General features: G+C 49.4%; 2 protein-coding genes and 1 long non-coding RNA gene across 4 annotated transcripts; 1 reads left to right on the top strand and 2 right to left on the bottom strand.

The window, feature by feature from the left end:
• Positions 1–5,913: 5,913 nt before the first annotated feature.
• On the bottom strand, positions 5,914–10,817 carry LOC308185380 (uncharacterized protein). Its single transcript, XM_080573372.1, has 8 exons — positions 10,616–10,817; positions 9,922–10,100; positions 9,246–9,363; positions 8,954–9,091; positions 8,256–8,419; positions 7,564–7,684; positions 6,569–6,747; positions 5,914–6,218 (listed from the first exon to the last, which is right to left on the bottom strand). The coding sequence occupies exons 1-8, from the start codon at positions 10,700–10,702 to the stop codon at positions 6,110–6,112; spliced, it is 1,095 nt and encodes a 364-aa protein (XP_080429498.1). The 5' UTR covers positions 10,703–10,817; the 3' UTR covers positions 5,914–6,109.
• Positions 10,818–11,171: 354 nt separating this feature from the next.
• Positions 11,172–17,008, bottom strand: LOC308185382 (coiled-coil domain-containing protein 81-like). The gene is made up of 8 exons (XM_080573380.1): positions 15,588–17,008; positions 15,141–15,202; positions 14,842–14,995; positions 14,196–14,452; positions 13,815–13,900; positions 13,285–13,370; positions 12,941–13,046; positions 11,172–11,763 (listed from the first exon to the last, which is right to left on the bottom strand). The coding sequence occupies exons 1-8, from the start codon at positions 15,658–15,660 to the stop codon at positions 11,712–11,714; spliced, it is 876 nt and encodes a 291-aa protein (XP_080429506.1). The 5' UTR covers positions 15,661–17,008; the 3' UTR covers positions 11,172–11,711.
• Positions 17,009–18,257: 1,249 nt separating this feature from the next.
• Positions 18,258–25,277, top strand: LOC308185972. Of its 2 annotated transcripts, none has more exons than XR_013943858.1 (4): positions 18,258–18,887; positions 22,222–22,288; positions 22,677–22,774; positions 24,035–25,277. It is a non-coding gene; the product is annotated as an uncharacterized lncRNA (long non-coding RNA). The 2 variants fall into 2 exon arrangements; XR_013943859.1 differs by lacking the exon at positions 18,258–18,887 and adding an exon at positions 21,301–22,128.
• The last annotated feature ends 1,314 nt before the right edge of the window (positions 25,278–26,591 follow it).

Genomic DNA, 26,591 nt, shown 5'->3' with positions numbered 1-26,591 from the left:
CAAAATGAGCTCAGAAAGCCAAAACAGTTTTGGTAAGGCTTATGCAAAAGGCCATGTCTGATTCACATCACCCAAGGGAGCTATTTCTGTGAAATATGGCCTGACTGCAGCCAGCACTGCCTCATTGCTCTCTGCTCCACATGGAGAGACAATCACAACCCAAAGTACTCAACGTGTATTGTCATCTGTTTCCCTTAAGGCCATATCATGATAGTGATGAATGAATGGAACCAGCTGAAATAAATATCCCCCACATCAGTAAGGCTCTTTTTAAAGGCCTACGCACAGTACCGAAGCAGGTACCTAATTCAAATGACTAAGTCCTAAACTTACTTAAGGATGCTATGGATGCTCTGGATCCCACAGTTACTGTGCCATACTCCGAAAGAAAAGCTGGGGAGACTTAAAGACAACTTATGCGCTCAATGGAGATATTAGAAAAGTTTCTATGGTCTGTATTATGCTGGTTTCAGAAAAGATGATCAGCTCATAAAGCACATTTCTGGGCTTCAGGGACAAAAACACACCCCTGTGAGGTTCTTTAAGTATAGGTTCAGAAGTTTCTCTTAGTTCATCAGTTGTGCATCACTGGCTTTTTTTTTTTTTTTTAAAACAAATATATCTCTGTGTCTTCTACCTGGAGTGGCCATGGTAAGGTGACTGAAGAAAATTACCATGAACCAGGCATAGCTCCATGCATCCAACATTGTAACTTGTATCTCCAAATTTTAGCTACATTCTTAAAGATACATTTCTCTCTTGGGGGATTCATTCATATCTTAACTGTAGTTAATGTAGGCATGTTTTCTAAGACAGAGGGGGAAGAAGGGAATGAGAGAGGGAGGAAAGGAGGAAGGGAGAGAATGTGAGGGTTTCTTTGTCCCACAAGTGTTTAAAAAGCACACAGCAGAGAAATGTCTAAAGGCAAACTGAAAAAAAAAAAAAAAAAAACAACAAAAAAAACCAGACAAATGCTGCAGTCCATTCATTGCAGTCCAAATCCATTTTGTCTTACATAATATTGCAAGTATGAATAACAACTGGGAAGGATAGGTTCAGAGATAAAGTGTGTTTGCAATAAAAACTACTCATGTTTACCAGAAAATTGTAAATTTAATCTCATTAATGAACTCTGGAAAACCACCATGCAGGGTACCACTTATAGCTACAGAAATCAGTTCAGCAGTGAGAACTTCTGGTTACTCATGGTGCAGCAACATCACAATGGGACAGTAGCCACACTAGTAGTAAATCCAGTGGTGGAAAATGAGGAAACAGTGTGGACAAGTTCCAGAAGCCTGGGAGAGAAAATATCTTAAAAAAAAAAAAAAAAACATATCAGAGACATACAAGAAGAAATGCTTCCATGAATTAAATGCCTACATGGATTGGAGATATATTTAAACAGATGCTGATCACAGAATCACAGAATCATCTAGGTTGGAAGAGACCTCCAAGATCACCTAGTCCAACCTCTGACCTAACACTAACAAGTCCTCCACTAAACCATATCACTAAGCTCTACATCTAAACGTCTTTTAAAGACCTCCAGGGATGGTGACTCAACCACTTCCCTGGGCAGCCCATTCCAATGCCTAACAACCCTTTCAGTAAAGAAGTTCTTCCTAATATCCAACCTAGACCTCCCCTGGTGCAACTTGAGCCCATTCCCCCTCATCCAGTCACCAGGCACGTGGGAGAATAGACCACCCCCCACCTCGCTACCGCCTCCTTTAAGGTACCTGTAGAGTGCGATAAGGTCGCCCCTGAGCCTCCTCTTCTCCAGGCTGAACAACCCCAGCTCCCTCAGCCGCTCCTCATAAGACTTGTTCTCCAGACCCCTCACCAGCTTCGTTGCCCTTCTCTGGACTCGCTCGAGCACCTCAATGTCCTTCTTGTAGCAAGGGGCTCAAAACTGAACACAGTACTCGAGGTGAGGCCTCACCAGAGCCGAGTACAGGGGGACAATCACTTCCCTAGCTCTGCTGGCCACACTGCTTCTTATGCAAGCCAGAATGCTGTTGGCCTTCTTGTCCACCTGGGCACACTGCTGGCTCATATTCAGCCGACTATCAACCAATACTCCCAGGTCCTTCTCTGCCAGGCAGCTTTCCAACCATTCCTCTCCCAGCCTGTAGCGCTGCTTGGGGTTGTTACGCCCCACATGCAGGACCCGGCACTTGGCCTTGTTGAACTTCATGCAGTTGACCTCAGCCCATTGGTCCACCCTATCCAGATCCTCCTGCAGAGCCTTCCTACCCTTGAGCAGATCAACACACGCAACTAACTTGGTATCATCTGCAAACTTACTGAGGGTGCACTCTATCCCCTCATCCAGATCATCAATAAAGATATTAAAGAAAACTGGCCCCAGTACTGAGCTCTGGAGGACTCCACTAGTGACCGGCCTCCAACGGGATTTAACTCCATTCACCACAACTCTTTGGGCCTGGCTACCCAGCCAGTTTCTAACCCAACAAAGTGTATGCCAGTCCAAGCCAAAAGCAGCCAGTTTCTTGAGGAGAATGCTGTGGGAAACAGTATCAAAAGCCTTACTGAAGTCAAGGTAGACCACATCCACAGCCTTTCCCTCATCCACCAAACGCGTCACTTTCTCGTAGAAGGAGATCAGGTTTGTCAAGCAGGACCTGCCTTTCATAAACCCATGCTGACTGGGCCTGATCACTTGGTTGCCCTGCAAGTGCTGCATGATGACCCTCAAGATAATCTGCTCCGTGAGCTTCCCTGGCACTGAGGTCAAACTAACAGGCTTATAGTTTCCCGGGTCTACCTTCCGGTGCTTCTTGTAGATGGGCATCACGTTTGCTAGCCACCAGTCGACTGGACCTCCCCTGATAGCCAGGACTGCGGATAAATGATGGAAAGCGGCTTGGCCAGCTCTTCCGCCAGTTCTCTCAGTACCCTCAGGTGGATCCCATCTGGCCCCATCGACTTGTGTACATCTAAGTGCTGTAGCAGGTCACCAACCATTCCCTCATGGGTTGTGAGGGCCACATTCTGCTCTCCATCCCCTTCCACCAGCTCAGGGTACTGGATATCTAGAGAACAACTGGTCTTGCCGCTAAAGACTGAGGCAAAGAAGTCATTAAGCACCTCAGCCTTTTCCTCATCTATTGTAACTAAGCTTCCCCCTGCATCCAGTAAAGGATGGAGATTCTCCTTAGTTCTCCTTTTCGTGCTAATGTATTTATAAACACATTTTCTGTTGTCTTTAACAGCAGTAGCCAGATTGAGCTCCAGATGAGCTTTGGCCTTTCTAATTTTGTCCCTACACATCCTTATAACATCCTTATAATCCTTCTGAGTGGCCCACCCTCTTTTCCAAAGATCATAAACCCTCTAAGCTCTAGCCACAACTCTCTGTGCAGCCAGGCCGGTCGTCTTCCATGTTGGCTCGTCTTTGGGCATGTGCGGACAGACCGCTCCTGAGCCATTAAGACTTCCTTCTTGAGGAGTGCCCAGCCTTCCTGGACTCCTCTGCCCCTCAGAACTGCCTCCCAAGGGACTCTGCCAACCAGTGTCCTGAACAGCTCAAAGTCAGCCCTCCGGAAGTCCAAGACAGCAGGTTTACTGGTCCCCTTCCTGACTTCACCAAGAATAGAGAACTCTACCATTTCTTGGTCACTCTGCCCAAGACAGATCCCGACCACCACATCTACCACCAGTCCATCACTGTTTGTGAACAGAAGGTCCAGTGGGACACCTCCCCTGGTAGGCTCGCTAACCATCTGCGTCAGAAAGCCATCTTCCACGCTCTCCAGAAACCTCCTAGACTGCTTCCTCTGAGCTCTATTGCATTTCCAGGACATGTCTGGGAAGTTGAAGTCCCCCACGAGAATGAGCACTGACGATTTCACAACTTCTGCCAGCTGCCTGTAGAACTCCTCATCCGTCTCCTCATCCTGGTTCGGCGGTCTATAACAGACCCCCACCAGGATGCTTGCCTTGTTGGCCTTCCTGCTGATCCTAACCCATAGGGACTCAACCTTATCATTCCCAGTCTCAGTCTCAAGTTCCACAACATCAAAACACTCTCTAATATAGAGAGCCACACCACCACCCCTTCTGTGCTGCCTGTCCCTTCTGAAGAGCCTACAGCCAGTCATTGCAGCACTGCAGTCATGGGAGTGGTCCCACCACATTTCAGTGATGGCGACCAAGTCATAGCTGGCCTGCTGCACGATGGCTTCCAGGACCTCCTGTTTGTTGCCCATGCTGCGTGCATTAGTGTAGATGCACTTCAGTTGGACCATTGCCTGCTCCCCCAACCCGGACATTGTTCCCCCTGGCACACCTCTAACGAGCCTTATTTCATCCCTGTCCCCCTTCCCACCTAGTTTAAAGCCCCCTCAATGAGCCCTGCCAGCTCCTGCGCTGGTGTCTGTTTTCCCCTTAGAGACAGGTGGGACCCATCTGTAGTTAGCAGTCCGGGTGCCGAGTAAAGCGCCCTGTGGTCAGAAAACCCAAAATGTCTGTGTTGGCACCAGCCTCTGAGCCACCTGTTTATCAGGTGAGCTTTCCGGGTCCTCTCTGTACCCCTCCCTGCCATTGTAGGGATGGAGGAAAGCACGACCTGTACTCCCGCTCCATCTACTAATCGTCCCAGTCCCCTAAAGTCCCGTTTGATAGCCTTCAGGCTTCTCTCTTCAATATCATCTCTGCCAGCCTGGACTATCAAAAGAGGACAGTAGTCAGAGGGGTGAACCAGGTTGGGAAGCTTTCTGGCAATGTCCCTGACCCAGGCCCCAGGGAGGCAGCAGACTTCCCTACGGGTAGGGTCAGGTCAACAAATAGGGCCCTCTGTTCCCCTGAGAAGGGAGTCGCCTACAACAATCACCCTTCTGTCTTTCTTAGTGGAGGCAGTCCTGAGGCGTGGAGTCGACTTCCTCACCCTAGGCATCCTCCTGCGTAGACTGTTCACCTCATTCTCACCCACCGGTCTCTCAAGCTCCAGGGCCTCAAACCTTTTGTAAGGTCACCTGGGAAGGCAGGGACAAAAGGGAGGGGGGTTGCCTGCGACGTCGAGCAGGGACCTGTTTCCATTCCTCCTCATCTCCGAGGTCCCCTACCTCTGCTCGGCAGGGCAGGGGGTCTACCAACGTCTAGGGTGTCTCACGCCGGTGCCTTTCCTTCAGGCCTGGCAGGGAGTTGCTATCTCCCACTCAGACTCCTAGTATTGTTCTTCAGAGACATGACCCATGCACCATGAGAAGAGCTTTGAGCGTGTTGCCTGTGCCATCCACCTCCAGCACGCAGTCAGTAAAGAAGTTCATGGTGAACACTTTTCTTTGCAAGGTAAGAATGCCAATACCCCTGAAGAAGCATTCCACATCCTTTTTGTCCAGCAGGGCACCAGCAAAGAGAAGCAGGGTCTTCTGGATGCACTGCTCTACTCTTTGTCATCGGAAGTGGATGTCTGAGGCAATCAGCTCAAAGTCCAGCAAAGCAAGTAGTGTCTCAGCTAGAAAACAACCTTTTGGTTTTTTTGCTCATTCAACGTGGAAAAGCAGACCACTTCTATTGAAGGTCTTAATTGATGACAGGGAGTGTAGAGAAAGCACCAAAGGAATCCCGCAAGAGAATCCAAGAATCTCCCCAAAGCAGGAGAATGGGTCTGTGGGCCCACTAATTGCAAAATGGATGTCAAGGAAGGTGTACCACAGACAGAAACCTGCTTGTCATTCCCGGCCATTGCTGCAAAGCAGCAAGTCCCTGGCGGCAGATGGTCCTCGTCAGCACTGGGAGAAGCCCTCTGCCACAGGGCCCAAGGTCCCCCTGCACGAGCTGCCCTCCACCGGGAGAGGTGGGAGGGACCATGGGAGCAATACTGGGAGTTGCAGGGCTTTTCCTCTCCTCTTTTGTGTAAAAAAAGGCCATGCAGGGAGCAGCGCGGTCAGTCCAGCTGGCAGCAGGCACCAGCACTCTTTATTTGGCAGTTCATCCTTTGGAAGGCGCCCTTCACACCCCTTGCTAACAGCTCTCACACTGCAAAGGGGGCAGCGCCATGAGCAGAGGTGGGAGCTTCTGCTGGAGTGTCCCTGGTACTGGTGCTGGCGCCTGCCTCAGCTTTCGATGCTGGAGTTGATGGCTACGGCCTCTGCAGCTGGAAGCTGCAGGGCCGCTTGTGGTTTCCTGGCATGGACGGCACGCCCTGGGCCTTCTCACGGTGGTCCAAGAGCCTTGTCTTCTCCCCTTTCCTGCAGGATCCAAAAGAAAGGCCATCAACTTGGGTGGGGAAGAAAGGACAGTAATGTCCCAAGGCCTCACTCAGGCCCCTAGCTGTGGGATGTGTTGCTACGTCCCATGCAGATGCCCACCATCAGACATGGCCCCCTTGGCCCTTTGCACCCACAGCCTTCCCCTCGGGACCTGTGTCATGGCTCGGTTGTGGGGTGCAGAGAGGCCCCCGGGCACGGCATCGCACCCAGCTCCTTCCCGTGTTACAAGGAAGCGGAGGACTCCAAGCGCTGGGAACCCCAGCACACTGCTCCAGGGCTCATGGCCTCCAGGGCTCTTCCCAGGCTCAGCGGGGCTGGCACACACTTACTCTGTCTGTGCTCTCCTGGGGAGCTGCGGCTCTTCCTGCCCCCTCTCTGCTGCCTTCCGGCTCGTAGGGCTTTGGCCTTTCACATTGGGATTCAGCCTCTCCTTCAGCTTCTCATCGTACTCCTTTCTTAAGAGGAAGGATGGACGTCGGTCACAGTCCATAGTGTGGTGGAAGTTCTTCTGCAAAACGAGAAGAGAGTCTCCTAAAGAACTGCTGCAAGGAGCTGAGGCTGTCCCTCCCAGTGCACGCCTGTACTGAGCAGCAGGGGGCAATCCTCTCCAATGGGGTCTGCTACCAACAGCCAGCTCTTTCAAGGCTGCAGCCCTTGCTCCCTGAGCCCAGGGCAGGGCCCGCCTTTTCTGCCTGGGGGGGTGCTTCTGCCGAGTTAGGTGCCTCGTACAAGCTCACTTTAGTCTTCAGGGCGCAGGTACTGAGGGCACTGATCCCTCACAGGGAGGTACAGTCCCTCGGCAGACCCGTGCCCATGCCCAGCTCGCTGCTGGCTTGGCCCTTTGCTCCTTGCAACAGCTCCTCCCGCACAGCAACGCGCAGGGGAGTGGACAAATAGCAGGCCCCTGCCTGGCCAGGTGGTGACCACAGCGCTGCTGTGCCGGAGACCTGCGCTGCTCCCCTCCCTCCCAAGGAGTGGGGAAATGCCTGCTTGGGGCTTTTTTTTTCCTGGGGGCTCTGAATGCATGCCATATCTGTCTTCGCTCAAAGATCAGCTTCCGCATGCTGGAATCGTATTTATCCCATGATTCAGCTTTAATTCTTTTGAGCCTGTGGGCCATTAGTATTTGTTCCCGTCTTTCCTCTCTCAGAGCACGCATATAGTACGCTCCCTGCAGGTAAGGGAAACACAACCGTGTGTAGCGTTTGTCTCTGGGGCTGGGCACAGGCAGGAGCACAGGGACGGTGGGCAGTTACAGCTGCTGCTTCTGCCCTGCCCTGGAGTCCCCAGGGGGAAACGGGGCTGGCAAATGGCTATAGCGTACCGTGGTTGCAGTTTTCTGAGCAGAAAAACCCAGGCGCTCAGGGGGCCTAGGCTGTAGACGAGCTAGAGGTGTTGGCTTCTTCAATTCCTTCTCAGACCTCTTGTGAATTGGTGGCTCGAATCTAAAAAGACACAGCAGGCTTAGCTTAGGGGAGTACTCTTGGAGGCCGTTTCTAAGAGCTGGGCTCGCAGCTCACACCTTAGCTCCAGCAGCACAAGGTGCTTGTGCAGGAGGAAGACCACGTCTCCACCAGGACAACAGCTGTCCCTTTGATGTTTCCAGTGCTTTTTGGCATGAGCACATGCACTACGGCTGAGGGGAACATCTCACTGGCACAAAACCATCTCACTTCCCCCACTTGTGTGGGGAAGAAGGGACAGAAGTGTCCCAAGGCCTCACTCAGGCCCCTAGCTGTGGGATGTGTTGCAACGTCCCACACAGATGCCCACCATCAGACACGGCTCCCTTGGCCCTTTGCACCCACAGCCTTCCCCTGGGACCTGTGTCATGCCTTGGCCTTGTGGTGCAGAGAGGCCCCTGGGGGTGGCATCGCACCCAGCTCCTTTCCATGTCACGAGGAAGGGGAGGACTCCGAGCCCAGGGAACCCCAGAACACTCTCACGGTCTCAGGGCCTCCAGGGCTGTTCCCAGGCTCAGCGGGGCTGGTGCACACTCACTCTCTCTGTGCTCACCTGGGGAGCTGTGGCTCTTCCTTCCACCCATCTGATGCTTTCTGATTTGCAGGGCTTTGGCCTTTGTCATTCTCTTTCATCCTCTCCTTCAGCTTCTTGTCGTACTCCTTTCTCAACAGGCAGGAAGGACGTCGGCCACATTCCAGCTGGTGGTAGACGGGGTTCTGCAAAACCAGAAGAGAGTCTCCTAAAGAACTGCTGCACAGAGCTGAGGCTACCCTTTCCAGGGCACTCCTGCAGTAAATGGCGCTGAGCAGCAGCGGGCTACCCTCTCCAATGGGGTCTCTTTCCAACAGCCAGCGCTTTCAAGGCTGCAGCCCTTGCTCCCTGAGCCCAGGGCAGGGCCTGCCTTTTCTGCATGCGAGTGCGCTTCTGCTGAGTTAGGTGCCTCACACAGGCTCACTTTAGTCTTGAGAGCGCAGGTACTGTGGGCACTGATCCCTCGCAGGGATGTATGGTCCCTCGGCAGACCCGTGCCCATGCCCAGCTCGCTGCTGGCTTTGCCCTTTGCTTCTTGCAACAGCTACTTCCGCACGGCAACGCGCAGGGGAGCGGGCAGACAGCAGGCACCTGCCTGGCCAGGTGGTGACCAGAACACTGCTGTGCCAGAGACCTGCGCTGCTCCCCTCCCTCCCAAGGAGTGAGGAAATGCCTGCTGGGGGCATTTCTTTCATGGGGGCTCTGAATGCATGACATACCTTTTCTCGCTCCCTGCTCCTACTCCGTAGGATTGCATCGTATTCCCCCCAGATTTCATCTTCAACCTGTTTGCGCTCGGGGGCCATCAGTATTCTGTGCCGTCTTTCTTCCATCTGAGCACGCACAGAGCGCGCCCTCTGCAGGCAAGGGAAACACAACCGAGTGCAGCGTTAGTCTCCTGGGGCTGGGCACAGGCAGGAACACAGGGACGGTGGGCAGCAACAGCTGCTGCTTCTGCCCTGCTCTGGAGTCTCCAAGGGCAAACGGGGCTGGCAAATGGCTATAGCGTACCGTTGTTGGAGGGTCCTGAGGTTTATCCGGGCGCTCAGGGGGTGTAGGCTGTGGATGAGCTGGAGGTGTTGGCTTCTTCAGCTCCTTCTCAGACCTCTTGTGAATTGGTGGCTCGAATCTAAAAAGACACAGCAGGCTGAGCTTCTGGGAGTACTCTTGGAGGCCGTTTCTAAGAGCTGGGCTTGCAGCTCACACCTTAGCTCCAGCAGCACAAGGTGCTTGTGCAGGAGGAAGACCACGTCTCCACCAGGACAACAGCTGTTCCTTTGATGTTTCCAGTGCCTTTTGGCATGAGCACATGCACTGCATCCAAGGGAAACATCTCATTGGCACAAAACCATCTCACTTCCCTCACTTGTGTGGGGAAGAAGGGACAGAAGTGTCCCAAGGCCTCACTCAGGCCCTTAGCTGTGGGATCTGTTGCTTCATCCCACACGGACGGACACCGTCAGACATGGCCCCCTTGGCCCTTTGCACCTACAGCCTTCCCCTGGGACCTGTGTCATGCCTCGGCCTGGAGGTGCAGAGAGGCCCCTGGGCATGGCATCACACCCAGCTCCATCCGGTGTCACGAGGAAGGGGAGGACTCCGAGCGCTGGGATCCCCAGAACACTGCTCCAGGGCTCATGGCCTCCAGGGGGATTCCCAGGCCGCAGTTGTACCTGTGCACACTTACTCTCTCTGTGCTCTCCTCGGGGGCTGTGGGTCTTCCTGCCATCCCTCTGGTGCCTTCTGGCTCACAGGGCTTAGGCCTTCCTCATTCTCTTTCATCCTCTCCTTTACCTTCTCGTCGTACTCCATTCTGACAAAGAAGGAAGGACGTCGGTCACACTCCAGCGGGTGGCGGAAGTTTTTCTGCAAAACCAGAAGAGAGTCTCCTAAAGAACTGCTGCAAGGAGCTGAGGCTGCCCCTCCCAGTACACTCCTGCAGCAAATGGCGCTGAGCAGCAGCCAGCTACCTTCTCCAGTGGGGTCTCCTATGAACAGCCAGCGCTTTCAAGGCTGCAGCCCTTGCTCCCGGAGCCCAGGGCAGGGACTGCCTTTTCTGCATGGATGTGTGCTTCTGCTGAGTTAGGTGCCTCGCACAGGCTCACTTTAGTCTTCAGAACGCAGATACTGCGGGCTCTGATCCCTTGCAGAAAGGTACTATCTCCCAGCAGACCCGTGCCCATGCCCAGCTCACTGCTGGCTTGGCCCTTTGCTCCTTTCAGCGTGCAGGGGTGTGGGCAGACAGCAGGCCCCTTGAGTGGCCAGGTGGTGACTGTAACGCTGCCATGCCAGAGACCTGCACTGCTCCCCTCCCTCCCAAGGAGTGGGGAAATGCCTGCTGGGGGCATTTTTTTCCTGGGGGCTCTGAATGCATGCCATACCTGCCTGTGCTCCATCATCAGCCTCCGCAACGTTGAATCATATTGGTTCCAGGTTGCAGCCTCAAGCTTTTTGAGCTTATGGTCCATCAGTATACGGTGCCGTCTTTCTTCTATTTTAGTACGTACAGAGCGTACTCCCTGCTGACAAGGGAAACACAACCATATGCAGGGTTAGTCTCCTGGGGCTGGGCACAGGCAGGAGCACAGGGACGGTGGGCAGCAACAGCTGCTGCTTCTGCCCTGCTCTGGAGTCTCCAAGGGCAAACGGGGCTGGCAAATAACTATGGCGTACCGGTCTTGAAGAGTCCTGAGCAAAAGCCCTGTGCTCAGGGGGCTTAGGCTGTGGATGAGCTGGAGGTTTTGGCTTCTTCAGCTCCTCGTCAGACCTCTCACGAGGTGGTGGCAATAATCTAGAAAGACACAGCAGGCTTAGCTTCTGGGAGTACACTTGGAGGCCGTTTCTAAGAGCTGGGCTCGCAGCTCACACCTTAGCTCCAGCAGCACAAGGTGCTTGTGCAGGAGGAAGACCACGTTTCCACCAGGACAACAGCTGTTCCTTTGATGTTTCCAGTGCCTTTTGGCATGAGCACATGCACTACGGCTGAAGGGAACATCTCACTGGCACAAAACCATCTCACTTCCCCCACTTGTGTGGGGAAGAAGGGACAGAAGTGTCCCAAGGCCTCACTCAGGCCCCTAGCTGTGGGATGTGTTGCAACGTCCCACACAGACGCACACCATCAGACGCGACCCCCTTGGCCATTTGCACCCACAGCCTTCCCCTCTGGACCTGTGTCAAGTCCCGGCCTGGGGGTGCGGAGAGGCCCCTGGGGGTGGCATCGCACCCTGCTCCTTTCCATGTCACGAGGAAGGGGAGGACGACAAGCCCTGGGAACCCCAGAACACCGCTCAGGGTCTCAGGGCCTCCAGGGCTCTTCCCAGGCCTCGGTTGGACCTGTGCACACTTACTCTGTCTGTGCTGTCCTCGGGGGCTGTGGCTCTTCGTGCCATCCCTGTGGTGCCTTCTGGCTCGTATGTCTTTGGCCTTTATCATTCTGCTTCATCCTCTCTTTGAGCATCTGATCGTACTCCTTTCTCACGATGTGGGAAGGACGTCGCAAGCACTTGAGCAATTGGCAGAAGGGTCTCTGCAAAACCAGAAGAGAGTCTCCTAAAGAACTGCTGCAAGGAGCTGAGGCTGCCTCTCCCAGTGCACTCCTGCAGCAAATGGCGCTGAGCAGCAGTGGGCTACCCTCTCCAATGGGGTCTGCTACCAACAGCCAGTGCTTTCAAGGCTACAGCCCTTGCTCCGTGAGCCCAGGGCACGGCCTGCCGCTTCTGCCTGGGGGTGTGCTTCTGCTGAGTTAGGTGCCTCGCACAGGCTCACTTTAGTCTTCAGAGCGCAGGTACTGCGGGCTCTGAACCCTTGCAGAAAGGTACTGTCTCCCGGCAGACCTGTGCCCATGCCCAGCTCACTGCTGGCTTGGCCCTTTGCTCCTTTCAGCATGCAGGGGTGTGGGCAGACAGCAGGCCCCTTGAGTGGCCAGGTGGTGACTGTAACGCTGCCATGCCGGAGACCTGCACTGCTCCCCTCCCTCCCAAGGAGGAGGGCAAATGCCTGCTGGGGGCATTTTTTCCTGGGGGCTCTGAAAACACGCCATGCTCCATGCTCCTACTCCATATGCATACATAGTATTGGTCCCACATTTCAGCTTCAATCTTTTTGAGCCTGTGGCCCATCAGTATGCGTTCCTGTCTTTCTTCTATCTGAGTGCACACAGAGCACACTCCCTGCAGGCAAGGGAAACACAACCGCGTACAGCATTAGTCTCCTGGGGCTGGGCACAGGCAGGAGCACAGGGATGGTGGGCAGCATCAGCTGCTGCTTCTGCCTTGCTCTGGAGACCCCAAAGTGGAACGGGTCTGGCAAATACCTATGGCGTACCATTGTCGGAGGGTCCAGAGGAAAAGCCGTGGATGGCCGTGGATGAGCTGGAGGTTTTGGCTTCTTCAGCTCTTCTCCAGACCTCCCTTGAATTGGTGGCAGGAATCTAAAAAGACACAGCAGGCTTAGCTTATGGGAGTACTTTTGGAGGCAGTTTCTAAGAGCTGGGCTCGCAGCTCACACCTTAGCTCCAGCAGCAGGAAGTGCTTATGCATGAGGAAGACCATGTCTCCACCAGGACAACAGCTGTCCCTTTGATGTTTCCAGTGCTTTTTGGCATGAGCACATGCACTGCAGCCTATGGAAACTTCTTACTGGCACAAAAGGCTCTTGCCTTTATGTCCCCCAACTCCACCACAACACTTCTCCAGCAGGCTCACCTGGCTTGGTCACCCTGCTTGTTTTTATCCTCCTTGGTTTTCTTCTCTGCCATCTTGGCTAGAGAAACCCTCCTCCGAGCCAGCACCACCGGGTCCAGCACACTCACTGCAAGAGAACACCACGATGTCACCTCTGTGTCTGTGCAGGGCAGCGGCAGCAGCAGAGCTGCTCAGCCGTGCCCACCCACACTCATTGCCGACCCTGGGAGCCACCATTCCTGGGGCATTTTGTCCCACACAGCTGCCTTTTCTCCCATGCCCCACACATCAACATTGGCTCTCCTGCGCTGCGAGGACGAGAGGAGAACATGCAACCCCCTGCCAGAAGCCCACTGGGACATTACCTCTTCGGCCACCCATGCCCCAAGGCTGCGGATCTCTTTTGGGCTTGATGGAAATCGGATTGCAGTGCGGGTCCTGAAGTATAAGCCTGGAAACAGATAGACACCACTTGTCAAAAGAGGCACTGTGTTCCCTTGGTGTCCCCCACTAAGAAGCTGCTGGCAGGGTTCTTTGGGAGCTACTGCTGAGCCTTTGGAGGACACAATGGCCTGTGCGAGCTGAGGGGCCCCACAGCCTCCAGAAGCTTCTTCCCGCGCTTCCCTCGCCTTCCTGCCAGACCCAACACAAGTCCTCCTCGCTGTCCCCTCACACCCTCCCACCACTCTCAGGGACCCTCAACTGCAGACTGGCCGCTTCATCTGCACTGCCCAGAAGGACTGAGCAGGGGGTCAGCCTGGAAGCCCTCCCAGCAACGAGCTGGTCCTGCCTCACTTTGGCAGGAGAGAAGCACCATGAAGGGGCTGCACCCAAAGCACGAGCTGGGCACCAGCACCCCTGGCCAGCCAGATGTTGCAGAAGAGATGGCACTCACGTTGGTAGTGTGATGAAACTATTTCCACTGATACGAGTATATTTATTTTTGCCGTCAGATGCAATCATATCCGTCATCTTGGAGTCCTGCAATGGGACAGACACACGTCAGCAGAAGCCGAGGATATGGGCTCCTTGCTCCCAAAGGTAGCAAACATTCCCACTGCTCAGGGACATGGCTGCCTCTCCAAAATCCTCGCCCCACTTTCTCCTTTGGTGTCATTAGCCCCTCACACAAACAGGCCCAGGTGCTACCGAGAGTTTGTATAGCTCCTCGAGCCTGTCTCACCCGATGGCGAGGCAGGCAAGGAGAAAGCAGTTTGAGAGAGCTTTGACAGCATTGCCAGAGCTGCCAGCAGCCCCGGAGACATGAACCACTCACCGTGAGAAGAGCTTCATGCATGTTGTCTGTGTCATCCACCTCCAGCAGGAACTCAGTGTAGAAGTTCATGGTGACCACTTTTCTTCGCACGGTAAGAATGCCGATACCCTTGAAGAAGAATTCCACATCCTTTTTGTCCAGGAGGGCACCAGCGAAGAGAAGCAGGGTCTCATTGATGCACTGCTCTACTATTTGTGGTCGGAAGTGGATGTCTGAGGCAATCTGCTCAAAGTCCAGCGGAGCAAATGGTGTCTCGACTAGAAAACAACCATGAAGCAACAACGTCAGTCCCCACGCATTTCAGCAAATTCACACACTAAGTGTGGGCAGCGCCCAGCCCTCGTGCAATGCTGTGCCACGGGGAAGGCCCTTGCCAGCTTTGGCCACATCTCCAGAGCAGAGCAGATGGGGAACAGAAGGCCAAGGGAAGCTTTGCCACCTGCTACGAGCATCCAGCTAGAGGGTGGGACGAGCCGCAAAGAGGGGGCTGACTCCCAGGGGAGGGGCAGGTTCTGGGATGCTGTATGTGCACCCACACTCGGCCTGTCCATGTTGCAAGACACTTTGCTCTGCCATGGCACAGGGACGACTGCATGGAGCAAAAGGCAAGGGCTGCACAGGGAAAGCAAAGCAAAAAGCTTCTTACTAGAAATTTCGTTCTCGGCACACTCGAGCTTGTAAAATGTCTTCATAAACCTGCAGGGCTTGAACACGGGTTTCTGAACAACCATAGCCTTGCCATCGGCACTAGTGGTGTCTGCTGGCACAACGGCAAAGGTTCCGATTCCAATATTCACCACCTGAAAACGCAAGCAAGAAGAGGGATCAATGGCAGTGCTGGGCAGAGCTGCAAGGGTGCTGCGTGACTTGCGGGCCCTGAAGATGGTGCTGCGTGGCCCAGGTCCAAAGGGGCAAGATGGGCCAGGGGCAGGATGTAAGGCTCACCTGCTTCCGCAACAGCTGCCTTCTGATGTATTTGGATGTACTATCCCACACTTGGCAGATTTCTGGAAAGCAAAAGACAGATCCCAAGATGCGGTGAGTTGGCAATGCCCATGAAGTCTGAACCCCCATAGCCACAGAGGTGACAGTGGTGTGTGATCAAGCTCTGCCTTGCCCTCAGCCAGCACTCGCACTGCTGGGGCAAGCTGCTGCACAGCTCCTGGACCTTGCCCAGCTTGCAAGCCCGCACTGTGCCCAGGACAGGCCTGGGGAGGAAGGGGAGGCATCAGATGCACCTTGGGAAGCACATTTGATGCACTCAGGGCTCTCCTTGCAGACGCCAGGACCCTTCAGAAGACCTTCCCCCGGCAGTGGCAGCCCCAAGCTTTCCACAGCTCATGTCCATCTTTGCGACAACAGTGCTCCCACAAGGGCCCCCCAGGGCCTTACCTTTGCTGGTGAGCTCCTTAATTAATGAAAGTTCCTCAGGCTTCAAGGGGCTGAAGAGCAGGTAGTGCTTCATCTTTGCCCCTGCCTTACAGCAGCTGGGAAAGAGGTGCTCTTCCTGCTACAAAACTCCCTTGGCTCCTCCTCCTTCTCCTCCTCAACACTTCCCAACCAGCGTTCTCTCCCACAGGCTCCCCTCGCCTTCTGCTGCTGGCAGAGCAGCTCCTGTGGAGCAGAGCAGCGCTGGCGAGAGCAACTCCAACACCTCCCAGGCCTTGCTGGGAAGTGTGGCCGGGCACGGCGGGGACGGGGTTTTATAGCTGAGCCCCATGATGTCACCCACCGTGTCACAAAGGGGCCGACACCTCATAGGCCACGCACATCTCGCCTCAGCATGGGCGGGGGACCAGAGTGAGGCCCCTGAGGCGGCGGTGCTGACGCCTCTGCCTCCGTCTCTCACCTCAGCCGCCCTCCGCTTGGCAGAGAGAAACTTTGGGAAGCAGGCAAGGGAAGTGCAGCAAGGCCGAAGGAGCTTCGTGCACTCAGAACACGGCTGCAGAGCGCAAGGTAACTCTGTCAGAGGCCACAAGGAGAAGCCACCACTTTGCTTCGCGAGACAACACCGAGCCCCTCGTATACCCCAGTCGCACTGTGATGAACTTCATTCAGCACACGACGATCTACAAAGGAAGACCTCAACAGCACGTGGCACGGGAGCTGCTGCAAGGCCTTCCAACGGGAAGCACCTGGAACATGCATCCTCCCCCACACGCTCACAGTCCTAGAAGGCTTCACTAGGCAGGGCTCTCAACTTCCCAGCGCTCTGCTCAGCAAGCCCTACATCCCTCTACCCCATGAGCACAGCTGCAGAAGCAGTGAGTATGCTAAAGCCAGCCTCCTCAAGAAAGTCTTGTAGGCAGAAGGAAAGAGGAGACGGGTACCCCAGCAAAGAGCAAAGGTTCCATCAGCTCAATCCCCAACACAGGACCAGCAAGGACAATCGGAAGGGCTGGAGCTCCCTCCAAAAAAAGTAACAATGAGCCATCATCGAAAAGAGCATGGTGCAGTGGATGGCAGGTACCAGCAGACGAGGCATGGTCACTAGCTCTGAGTGTGGCTTTTTTTTTTTTTTGTCTTCTTTTTCCCTTTCTTCTTATCATTTTTTTTATATTTTTTTTTTCCTGAGAGAAACACTTGCCTGTCTCTGCCTGTGTGCAGGTTTCTTCCTTGGGAGACAGCGACCAAAGGTGGCAAGATTTGTTCATCTTCTTAATCTGCTGATCCTATCAGCAAGGGTTAGAGGGAAAATGGTGTGGGAGGAGAGTCGGGACCTCACTATGACTGTTCCGAGGGAAGATGTAGGGTATATAATAAATAACACACCTGTGCTGTTTTACTTTCTCTTCCCATTGAAGTCTTATCTTTGTGTCAAGGGATGAACAACCTTTTCCTTCTTTTTTCTTCCCGTATGCTGTGTTTATTCTAGTTTGCCTTGTCCTTCACAACAGCGGTCCCATCTTCTCTGAATTTCCCCCGATGTTGCACTTGTGTTTAGGCTGTTAGTTGTAAGGAGGACACATTTGGGACTGCACTTCCTTCTGTGAGGCTGGGTTAAGCTCTGAATTACACACTTGCTGAATATTAATAGCAGTGTGGTAGCAGCAGAGCATTTGTGCAGCTCAGTACTCAAATCTCCTTCTGCAGGCTTGCACTTCAGCCATTAGTCCCCCTGTCTATATCCAATGCCCTCTTCTTGTCTTCCAAGCCAGTCCTTTCACCACATAATTTTAAGAGGCCTATCAAGCGTGACTTCCTCCTGGTGAATCCGAGGAAACTGGGGGTGCACAGGGAGCTGGGAGGGGACACAGCCAGGACAGCTGACCCCAACTGGCCAAAGGGATGTCCCATAGCATGTGGTGCCATGTGGGACAATAACACTGGGGGGGGTTGGCGGGAGAGGCCACTGTTGCTGAGCAACAAGGTGGGCATCAGTTGGCTTGTGGTGACCAGTTGCATTGTGCATCACCTGCTTCGTTTATTCTTGTTACTGCTTTTTTTTTTTTGCTTTTTTTTTTCCTTTCTTTATTCCTTTTTAAACTGTCCTGATCTCAACCCTTTTTCATCACATTTTCTCCTCACTTTCCTTTGAGTAGGGGGAGGGCGAGAGACCGGTGTGGTAAAGTTTAGCTAGCCATCACTGTGAAAGCACCTCACGGCTAACGGTGTTTTCTTTAGCTAATCAGAATTTTCCCTGCTACTGCTTGTTTTTGCTGCCTCCCATCTCTTTGCTAAACATTTCTAGAAAGACTCTGTCTCCATCTTGTTCATGACTATCGACAAGGAGCTGAATATACCTATAAGATTCCCCCTTACATTTCTCTTTTTCTAAACTAAACAAACCCAGATTTTTCATTCTGTCATATGTGACACCCCTGTAACCATCCTCGAAGACCTTAATTTTGCTCATCCCAAATTCTCAATATCTGGGTGATTCCAAACCTGGAGCAGGCATAGTCCTAAAACTGTTGAATAGGGGGGAATCAGTTTTTCCTACTGCCTATGTACAATTTCCATAGATGTGTATGCACACACTGCATAAATACAAATGCATATAGTATGTATGTGTATATATATATAGGTATATAGGTATAGTTTGTCTGCAACGGAGTCACAGTACAGAATTTGTAGCTAAGAAAAAGCGCGTCAAGAACTGGGGCTGATTTTAGAAGGGTGTATGTGTGCCTTAATGAACAGGAGTAGTATCCGATCATGTTTACTAAAAGAAGTAGGCAGAGGCAGTGAGATTTATTCCGATGGGATTGATAGCAAGTACAGGTATTTTAAAGACCTCTAGTTTAGGCAAGCAAAAGGAATCATAGAATGGCTTGGGTGGAAGGGCCCTCAAAGGTCACCTAGTTCCAGCCCCCTGCCACAGGCAGCGACGCCCCCCACCAGATCAGGTTGCTCAGGGCCTCATCTCAGTAGTTGAGGTCAGTTGCGTCGCAGCAGAGCAGCCGCAGCCGCAGCCGCAGGCCCAGCCGCAGGCCCAGCGCCCGACCAGGAGTTACAGGGGGATCTCGGGCCCCTGCTTCGCCAGGGGTGGCCCGGGCGGCCCGGGCGGCCCGCCACAGCAGCGCAACCAGGCCGCAGCCGCCAGCTCTCAGGAGAGAGGCTGAGGGGAGCGGGCGTCGCCAGGGCAGCGGTGACCGCGGTGACTGCGCGCACGGCCTCTGCCTCGAAACAGCCTCCGGGAGGGCGGGGACGCGTCGCTGCCCACTGCGAGCAGGGAGGGGCCAGCAGCGCGTGAGTACCGCCCACACCGACGGTCACTGGCTGAGAGGAGCGGCCCCGAGGCAGGCACATCCCGCAGCTCAGCGCAGCCGAGGGGGGGATCGCGACGCGCAGGGGGGTTCCTGCATCGAGGCATCCCCAGCCTGCTGGCTCTTGGGGCTTAGAGGGAGTCCTGATGTGGTGTCTGTGTTGTGCAGCAGCAGACGCAACAGTGGTGTGATACCAGTGCTGTTCTAGCTACAGGTGTAGAGCACAGCACTGTGTGGGCTGCTGCAGAGAAAGTTAGCTCCATCCCAGCCAGACCCAGCACGCCTGTGTATTTTATCACAGAGGTGCCACTGTCATCACTGATCGACTCAACTTGGCCAGCAACAGGTCCATTGTGGAGCTTGCTAGAACTGTCTGATAAGACATGGGGCAGCTCCTGGTGTCTTCTTGCAGAGGCCACCCGTGCAGCAACCCCCGCCCCCCTCCCAATGTAAACCTGGACACTGACACCCCTTACACCCCTTCTACTTTTTCTCCATTTTGCTTCAGTAGCTTTACGAATACAATATGCCACAGGTAGCATTGGCAGGAGATTGTTCACAGTCATTTAAATAAATTTAACCTTGTTGATGGTTTCACATCCAACGCTGTAGTATAAAAAGAATGAACAAGGAGAAAAAAAATACACCTGTTGTTAGTACACTGACTGGTACATTGTGTCCTAAATTTTGTATTCATGTTTCCTATCATGATATCTCCTTGATTACAGGTTTGTTAGTTTGCAAGTTATGCTGTCAGTACAGGTTACAGGTTATGCTCTTAGTATGAATCAAAAAGATCTGGAGGTTTGTCTGGAAGTTTATATTCCAAAGGAAGCAGCTGTGTGGTGATTAGCTGCCTGCTGGATTAAACCACAACACTGACTCTGTGTCCCCAGGGAGTATCACAGAAGAATATAGCAAAAGTGTGCCCTTTGCTTTTTTTGCACTTATTATCATTGATAGATTAGTCTTTCCTATTGAATAGAAATGGGCAAGCAGAATTATTCATTTTTTTCAAGTAAAATACACAGGTAGTTCATGTGCAATTTGGTTAAACACACTTCTTACCTGCCTGACCAAATACTTCCTCACTAGATAGTGAAGTGCCCTACTGAACTGTCAACAGCCTCCACCAGATAAACAGGATTTGTCTCATCTATGTTTAGGCATCAACAGTGCAAACTTTTTAACTGCTTATTCATCTAGTGGAGAGAAACAGGATTTTCTATGCTGCGTATCATTTGAATTACTTTAAATGCCTACCAGTGTTAAAATGAATTATTTATTACAAGTACATTTCTCTCTTCCTGAACTATGAAGGGAGTCTACACATTAGTCACATGTAGCCATTTACAAAGCAAGCATCTAGGTTTGGACAGATTAATTCCACCTCTTATGCCTTTGGCTTTGATCCTGTGAGTCCACATATCACATTTCCCCTTGGTTTTCTGCAGGACATGTATTTTATTTTTTTTTTAATGGCTTGCAGTCCAAGAACGGAAGAAGATGATTTTGACTATACAATTTCTGTATGGTGAGAAACATCTGCACCTTCTCAGATTAGTCTGTGAAAGACTTGAGTATTGTTTATTACAGTGTATTGCACTAGTAGTTCGTTAAAATGAATGTTAGGCACTTGTCTGATGATCAAGAAAGAATAATTTTTAATTAAAATTAAATTTCCTGAGAAATATTTAATCTCATTCCTCAAATTATTTTCTTCTCATCTGATCATCTGCACCTAAACTCAGTATCAGGATTGCAACAAAAATTGGCTTCGATTCATTGTTCTAAGTGCATGGTATTTATTTCAAATTACTTTTCTGGAAGGTTGCTTATAAGAAGTCTGGAGGTTACTTATAAACAAAAAAGGAAGAGCAAGGAAGTTCTTCCCATGCTTTATCTGATGTAGTAGCATAGCACATTAATGAATATTATTGGCATATACTTAGATTTGACCTTGGCACTGAAGTGGGAAAGTGAAAGCATGCATCACTTACGATTTCCAAAGCTTGTAACTGAGGAATGCTGGGAAGAAAATAATCTTTGTCTTGTTATATGCATTTGTCTATACACTCAACATTCTGAAGAAAGTTTCCTCAGAAAAAAATGAGCCCCTCTAGTAATGCATTGCTTCCATTTCTGCATTATATGACCTGCTGTCTTTCTACAGTAGGAACTTCAATGTGTTATTTTAAAATGAGTGGGGTAAATTATTTAAGGGCTACAGTGGAATAATGTGAATTTTGTGTATGAATTATTACCAAAGGACATAGAAAGGATGTGGATCAATTGCTGCTTCTCAGAGTGCAGTCAACAGGAACAGAATCTGATAAGGTTAGTCTAGACTATTATATCTTCCCCATCTATTTTAGGACACTGGAATATGTAGAAGATTTGACCCAGTTCCAGTTAAATGAATGAATACACTTCAGCAGCTTCAGTGGACTTTGGAACAGATCGTATGTGAATTTTTCTGTTCTGCAATTTTATGAGTCAGTAATATAGTTAAGAGAAAGTGGAGATAAACAGAATAAAACCCCTTCTGATCTGGGTAATATACATTTTGTCTTACTCTCACAGCCAGTCCAGGAAGACCATCAATGGATTGATTACACTTTAACATCACTAGCATGTGAAGAGTGATTTTGGAGCAGAAGAGGACGCAGGGGATGGCAAAGGTTTTTTGTGTCACCTGTTCTGCATTCTGTTGTAAGGTTCTGTGGTTAACAGACCTAGCATAAAAGAATTTGGCATTCAGGCACATAACTAAACATTACTGTAGAGACAAGGGCTGTACACTTCCAGAAACGTAAATCCAAATGCAGGTGCATACACAGAAACAGCTTTCATTTACCAGATAAGGCTGGGCAACAGAAAGGAGAAAAGTTCATCCGTCATATTCCTCTGGAGTAGACCCAGCTTAGGAATCCAAAAATTGTTGTCCTGCTAAAGGGTAAAAAAGGGGAAACAAATACTTAAGCATAAAGTAAATGGAAAGTTCTCCTAAAGCTATCATTCATAGCTTATATTTGTCAAGAATACATTACTACGTAAGATATTGATAAATGTCCTATCTTTGCCTTCATTTCGGGGAAGAAAGAGCAGCTAACTGCACTGTGTTGTTACAAAAACTGGAGCTTTATTATATACTTGCACTTAAGCAACAACATGAAGAAAAGAAGCTTACCGGACAGAAAACATAACCCACACAAAGAAAGGAGGTTAGCCTGAAAATGCTATATGCAAGCAAATTATTTTTTCATCTTGCTCCTGGCACAGCTTAACGGAAAATATTTTCTCTGCATATTTTTTAGGATGAAGTCACACCTTTTTTGTTTCTGCAAGAAAAGACAAAACAAGAACAACAACAACAACAACAAAGTAAGTGTTATGTGAACAGAAAAGTGCTGATATATGGAGTATCTTCCTAACTTGTCTGAGGACAAGAGGAATTTGGCATTCACAGTGGAATCCACTTACACTTAAGAAGTTGATCATAAGAACAGAAAAAAGATTTCTCTAATTAAAAATATAGAATCATAGAATGGCTTGGGTTTGAAGGGACCTTAAATATCATCCAGTCCAAACCACCTGCCGTGAGCAGGGACGCTTCCCACCAGACCATGCTGTTCAAAACCCCATCCAGCCTGGCCTTGAACACTTCCAGGGATAGGGCATGATACCAATAATTCCAAGACAATCTTTAGTTCAAAGAACTATCCCAGAAGAGTAGCTAAATTCTATCAAAACTTTTACCTATTTATTACAGGAAGGAACTGAGATGGAGGAAATTGTTGTTGGAGGTATCCCGTGAGTGCACATGTACTATTGACTCTCCAAAGAGTTCTTGGATGAACAAGTTAATAGGTAGAAAACTGATGAATTTTAAGAGATTTTTGTTTGTTTATCGTATCGTAACCATTCATTTTGCCTTTTCGTTATAGATCCAGTATACCTTAAATTGGATGGTCTATATGCTGGTTCAGTTTGGGGTTGAAATTTCTTTACTTTCTGCAGCTAATAATTTTGGAGGAAGGAAAGGGGGGGGGGGGGGGGGGGAGAGGGGAGAGAGAGAGAGAGAAGACCCAGTCTTAGTGATTTTTCTGCTTTATTTTTTCACTTATTGATAGCTTTAATCCTAGTGTGATCAGACATGATATTGTACAATTGTACCACTTTTAGTAGTTTAAAAGTACAAATAAAGCCATTCAACAGGGTAGCTAAGAATTTCCCCAACATGAGGGTCAGACTGTAAAAGGAGCATACCCAGAAGAAGTTGATGCCACATGACTGAAAACAGCCAAAAAGGCTGTTCTTATAACCCTGAAATAGATGGAACTCGTAATGGAGTCTCAGTTTTGCCCGAAATGATGCACATTAGAAAGTCCTACAGATTTTTTGTGTCTATAAGCAGCCTTTTATTTGCAAAAAAGTAAAAACCTGTCCAGATACAAGAAAGAATGTTCTGAGTGGTAAAACTCCAAAAGAAAATAAGACCTCTTATCTCAATAGCCCAGGAAAACAATTACCTTGCCCTAGTGAAGACACGACTGTGGTTTTGCTACTATTTTTTCCATCTTTGCAATTCCATAAGTTGAATGCATAGACCTGTAGGTATCACGTGAAAGCATAATAGTTTATGGCATATCACATTTATGTAACCCTTTTAATCCTGATGGATTGCAAAATATTTCACCTCCACAGTTGATTCTAGCATCATACTATATCAAGGAATGAAGCCTAGCAGACTGAAAACCTCCATCTGTTGCAGAGCATAGCAGCCTTTCTGCCTAGCAAGACAAGTCACAATAAATACATCAGCCCAGTAATCTGCACTCTGTCTTTGCTACTTCTACACAGGACATGGAGACCAGGTCAAGGTTTTGTTAGCAGTATTCAGAGCCCTCTGAAATATTACTTATAGCTACTTAGGACATCACCTCTCAATCCACAAAAGAGCATCAATTTTCTGCTACCATAAAAACTTCAGTCAGAACAAAGATGTAATATTGAAGAAGGGGAAGTAGAAAATCAGATCTTAGAATTTTTTGTCTTAAGTGTTTAAAAAAGTTATTTACCACAGAAGACTCTGATCTGAGCGTGAACATCTAATTTGCCTTTCCACAGGTACAGAGAATAAGTCTGGGGAGGCTAAGAGGATTTGCACCACCTCCTATCCATGCTGGAGGAGAGCATCCTACTTCCTGTGGTGGGATACTGCAGCTTCACAGTGCAGAGTCAAAAGCGGGAGATAAAGACAGGCACTTTATCAAAATTCATAGAGTGGAAACTCAGTCATGGAATAATGAATGTCTGTGTTTTATTGCTCCAGAATTACCCATCTTTAATGTCTCGTGGGGTGATTGGGTCCCACGAAAGTCATGAACACACCTGAATCCAGATTGCCTTGTGTTTTTTGTTTTGTTTTGTTTTGTTTGTTTGTTTGTCTTTTTTTTTTTTTATGGTCCTACGCCAATTTCCTGAGCTCAGAATTGCTGCTGACGTACAAATAAATAAGAGTTTCTAGCCCAGTTTGGAGGATTTCAATATTTGCACTAGATCATATGTTTAAAAAAAATGTGGTTTTTTTTTTGTTTGTTTGTTTGTTCCAATTTCATGAACCAATTTCATGTCTGAACCAGGAAACATGAAGAGAGCAGACTGTATTCTGTCCCTTCACACCAAAGTAACCAGTAGATAGGCACCATACCCCTTCTCCCAGGAGCAGCTGAATTGCTATTGAAGCGACAGAGAAATAAGAAGCTGAATAATTTAGCAAATTATTATTAAGCAGGTTGTTACATTTAGTGGCAGAAAGCCAAAATAGCAAGGCTTCAGCAGCTTGTATCCTACTATAATCTTTAAAATATGTCAAGATAATCATCATTGCAATGGCTGGTATTACTAATATGAGCCACGGTCGGACTGCGCTTGGAGCATTACAAATATACATGATGACAGGGTTGAATTTTTATGAAATCTACTGTTTTGTCACATGCTTTTTCCCTTTTTTTTCAGTTTAAATGGTATCAAGCATTAACTAGCTAAGTAAACTTTTCTGTGAGTGTGAAAGATTCAGTGTTGATATTGCAAGTTACACTATATTGCTAGAGGATAAACTACTCAATTTGCATGACAATACACCTCTCTCGCAGAGAGGTTAGCTTGTAATTACTATGTTCAGCTTTGCAGAGTCTCTTTTTGTGTTCTACTCCCACTGAAGTCAGTTTCTGTCATGATATTTAGACATGCTTGACAGCAGAAAGAAACAAGATTCAGCTAAGAATAAATAGTTGTTATTATTATTTCTAGTACTACTACTACTGCTACTGCTACAACTATCATATCTTATTGAATAGATCATTGAATAAATGCACCAAATAGAAACCACCCAGGCTAGTACTACCAGCAACAGGTGAGAGACCAGCCCTTACTTGCTATCCTGTATGGATGCCTTACGGGAATATAACTCTTTGGAACAAGTGAAATGAATTTAGAAAAGGAAAAGAAATCATTTTGAAATAGGACTTTTCCAGACTAACAGGCTTATCTGCAACAGTTTCTGATGTGGTGTACGTGGTCTTCAGGAACTTCATGACTGCACGTCAGTTTAACCATTGCACAAACTGTGCTAACCTGCTTGTGTGATAATAATGGATTTGCACTTATTCCGTAGAAACATAGAATATCCCAAGATGGAAGGGACTCACAAGGATCATCGAGTCCAACTCCTGACTCCACACAAGACCACCCAAAAATCAGACCCTATGTCTGACAGTGTTGCCCAAACACTTGTTGAACTCGGGCAGGCTCAGGGCCGTGATCTGGAGAGCCTGTTCCAACCACCATCTCGGTAAAGAACCTTTTCCTAACACCCAGCCTGAACCACTTGTCTCTTGGAAAGAGAATATTTAGGGCAGCAGGGTTTTTCTGGTTTTGAGGCTGATCAACTGAAATGGAAAATGTATCCCTTCTGGCTTCAACAAACAAGGAATCTAACAGTTCAGGTCTATTTTAGAACTGCTTTAAGCCCCCCAAAAGCATATCTATCTGCTCATATGCTCAGATTTTGAAGCAGATTTGTTTCTAGATGCATTTTTTTACTTAATTATTTTCCTGCTTATGCTGTAGTTTTGTAAATAAAACAATCTGCTCTGATTGGCAGAAATGATAACTCTCTTGTGTACACAAGAAAACAAGTCATTTGAAAGTACTGGAAACATTAAAATCCAGAGAGGACTCCCTGGCTTAGTACATGTATAACTCCAGTAACTCATTAACCATATCTGCCTTTTGCCAATATTGTGTTTGCAGCCGAACATGTTGTGTTTGTACTATACACACAGACATAATAACACTTAAGGTCACTCCATAGGCAAATAATCTTAGCAAATTTCTCTGCTGTTGACAAAACTATGATAGAATTCATTTCATTATGAGGTGGAGTGCAGTGTTTGTTGACTGCATTATGACTAACCATAAGAAGTTTCTTAAATACACCATGTTTAATAGGATTCATTTGTACTACAAGGCAAAGTTTAAGTTTTTCTAATTCCCCTGCTCTACTAAACCCACTGTAGTATTGTGTTGCAGTGCTTGTTCATTTTCTGAGCACTTCTACTCACAAAAAACCAACAACACACCATCTACCATCCAAGATGGGGTGGTTCTGAGTTACAAACAG

The sequence above is a fragment of the Anser brachyrhynchus genome (assembly GCF_964034855.1).
Source record: "Anser brachyrhynchus genome assembly, chromosome: Z".
NCBI classification, from domain to species: domain Eukaryota; kingdom Metazoa; phylum Chordata; class Aves; order Anseriformes; family Anatidae; genus Anser; species Anser brachyrhynchus.
The sequence above is the reverse complement of the archived record's forward strand: the minus strand, read 5'-3'. Positions and strand labels throughout refer to the sequence as shown.

Coding starts and splice junctions, on each gene's coding strand:
- LOC308185380 (XM_080573372.1), bottom strand. CDS start 10,702: ATGGACCATAAGCTCAAAAAGCTTGAGGCTGCAACCTGGAACCAATAT. Junction 10,101..10,615: donor TGATGATGGAGCACAGGCAG/GTATGGCATGCA, acceptor CTGGTTTTGCAG/AAAAACTTCCGCCACCCGCT. Junction 7,685..8,255: donor GAAGAGCCACAGCTCCCCAG/GTGAGCACAGAG, acceptor GTGTCTTTTTAG/ATTCGAGCCACCAATTCACA.
- LOC308185382 (XM_080573380.1), bottom strand. CDS start 15,660: ATGAAGCACTACCTGCTCTTCAGCCCCTTGAAGCCTGAGGAACTTTCA. Junction 14,453..14,841: donor TGCCGAGAACGAAATTTCTA/GTAAGAAGCTTT, acceptor GTTGTTTTCTAG/TCGAGACACCATTTGCTCCG. Junction 13,901..14,195: donor TGCATGAAGCTCTTCTCACG/GTGAGTGGTTCA, acceptor GTCCCATTGCAG/GACTCCAAGATGACGGATAT.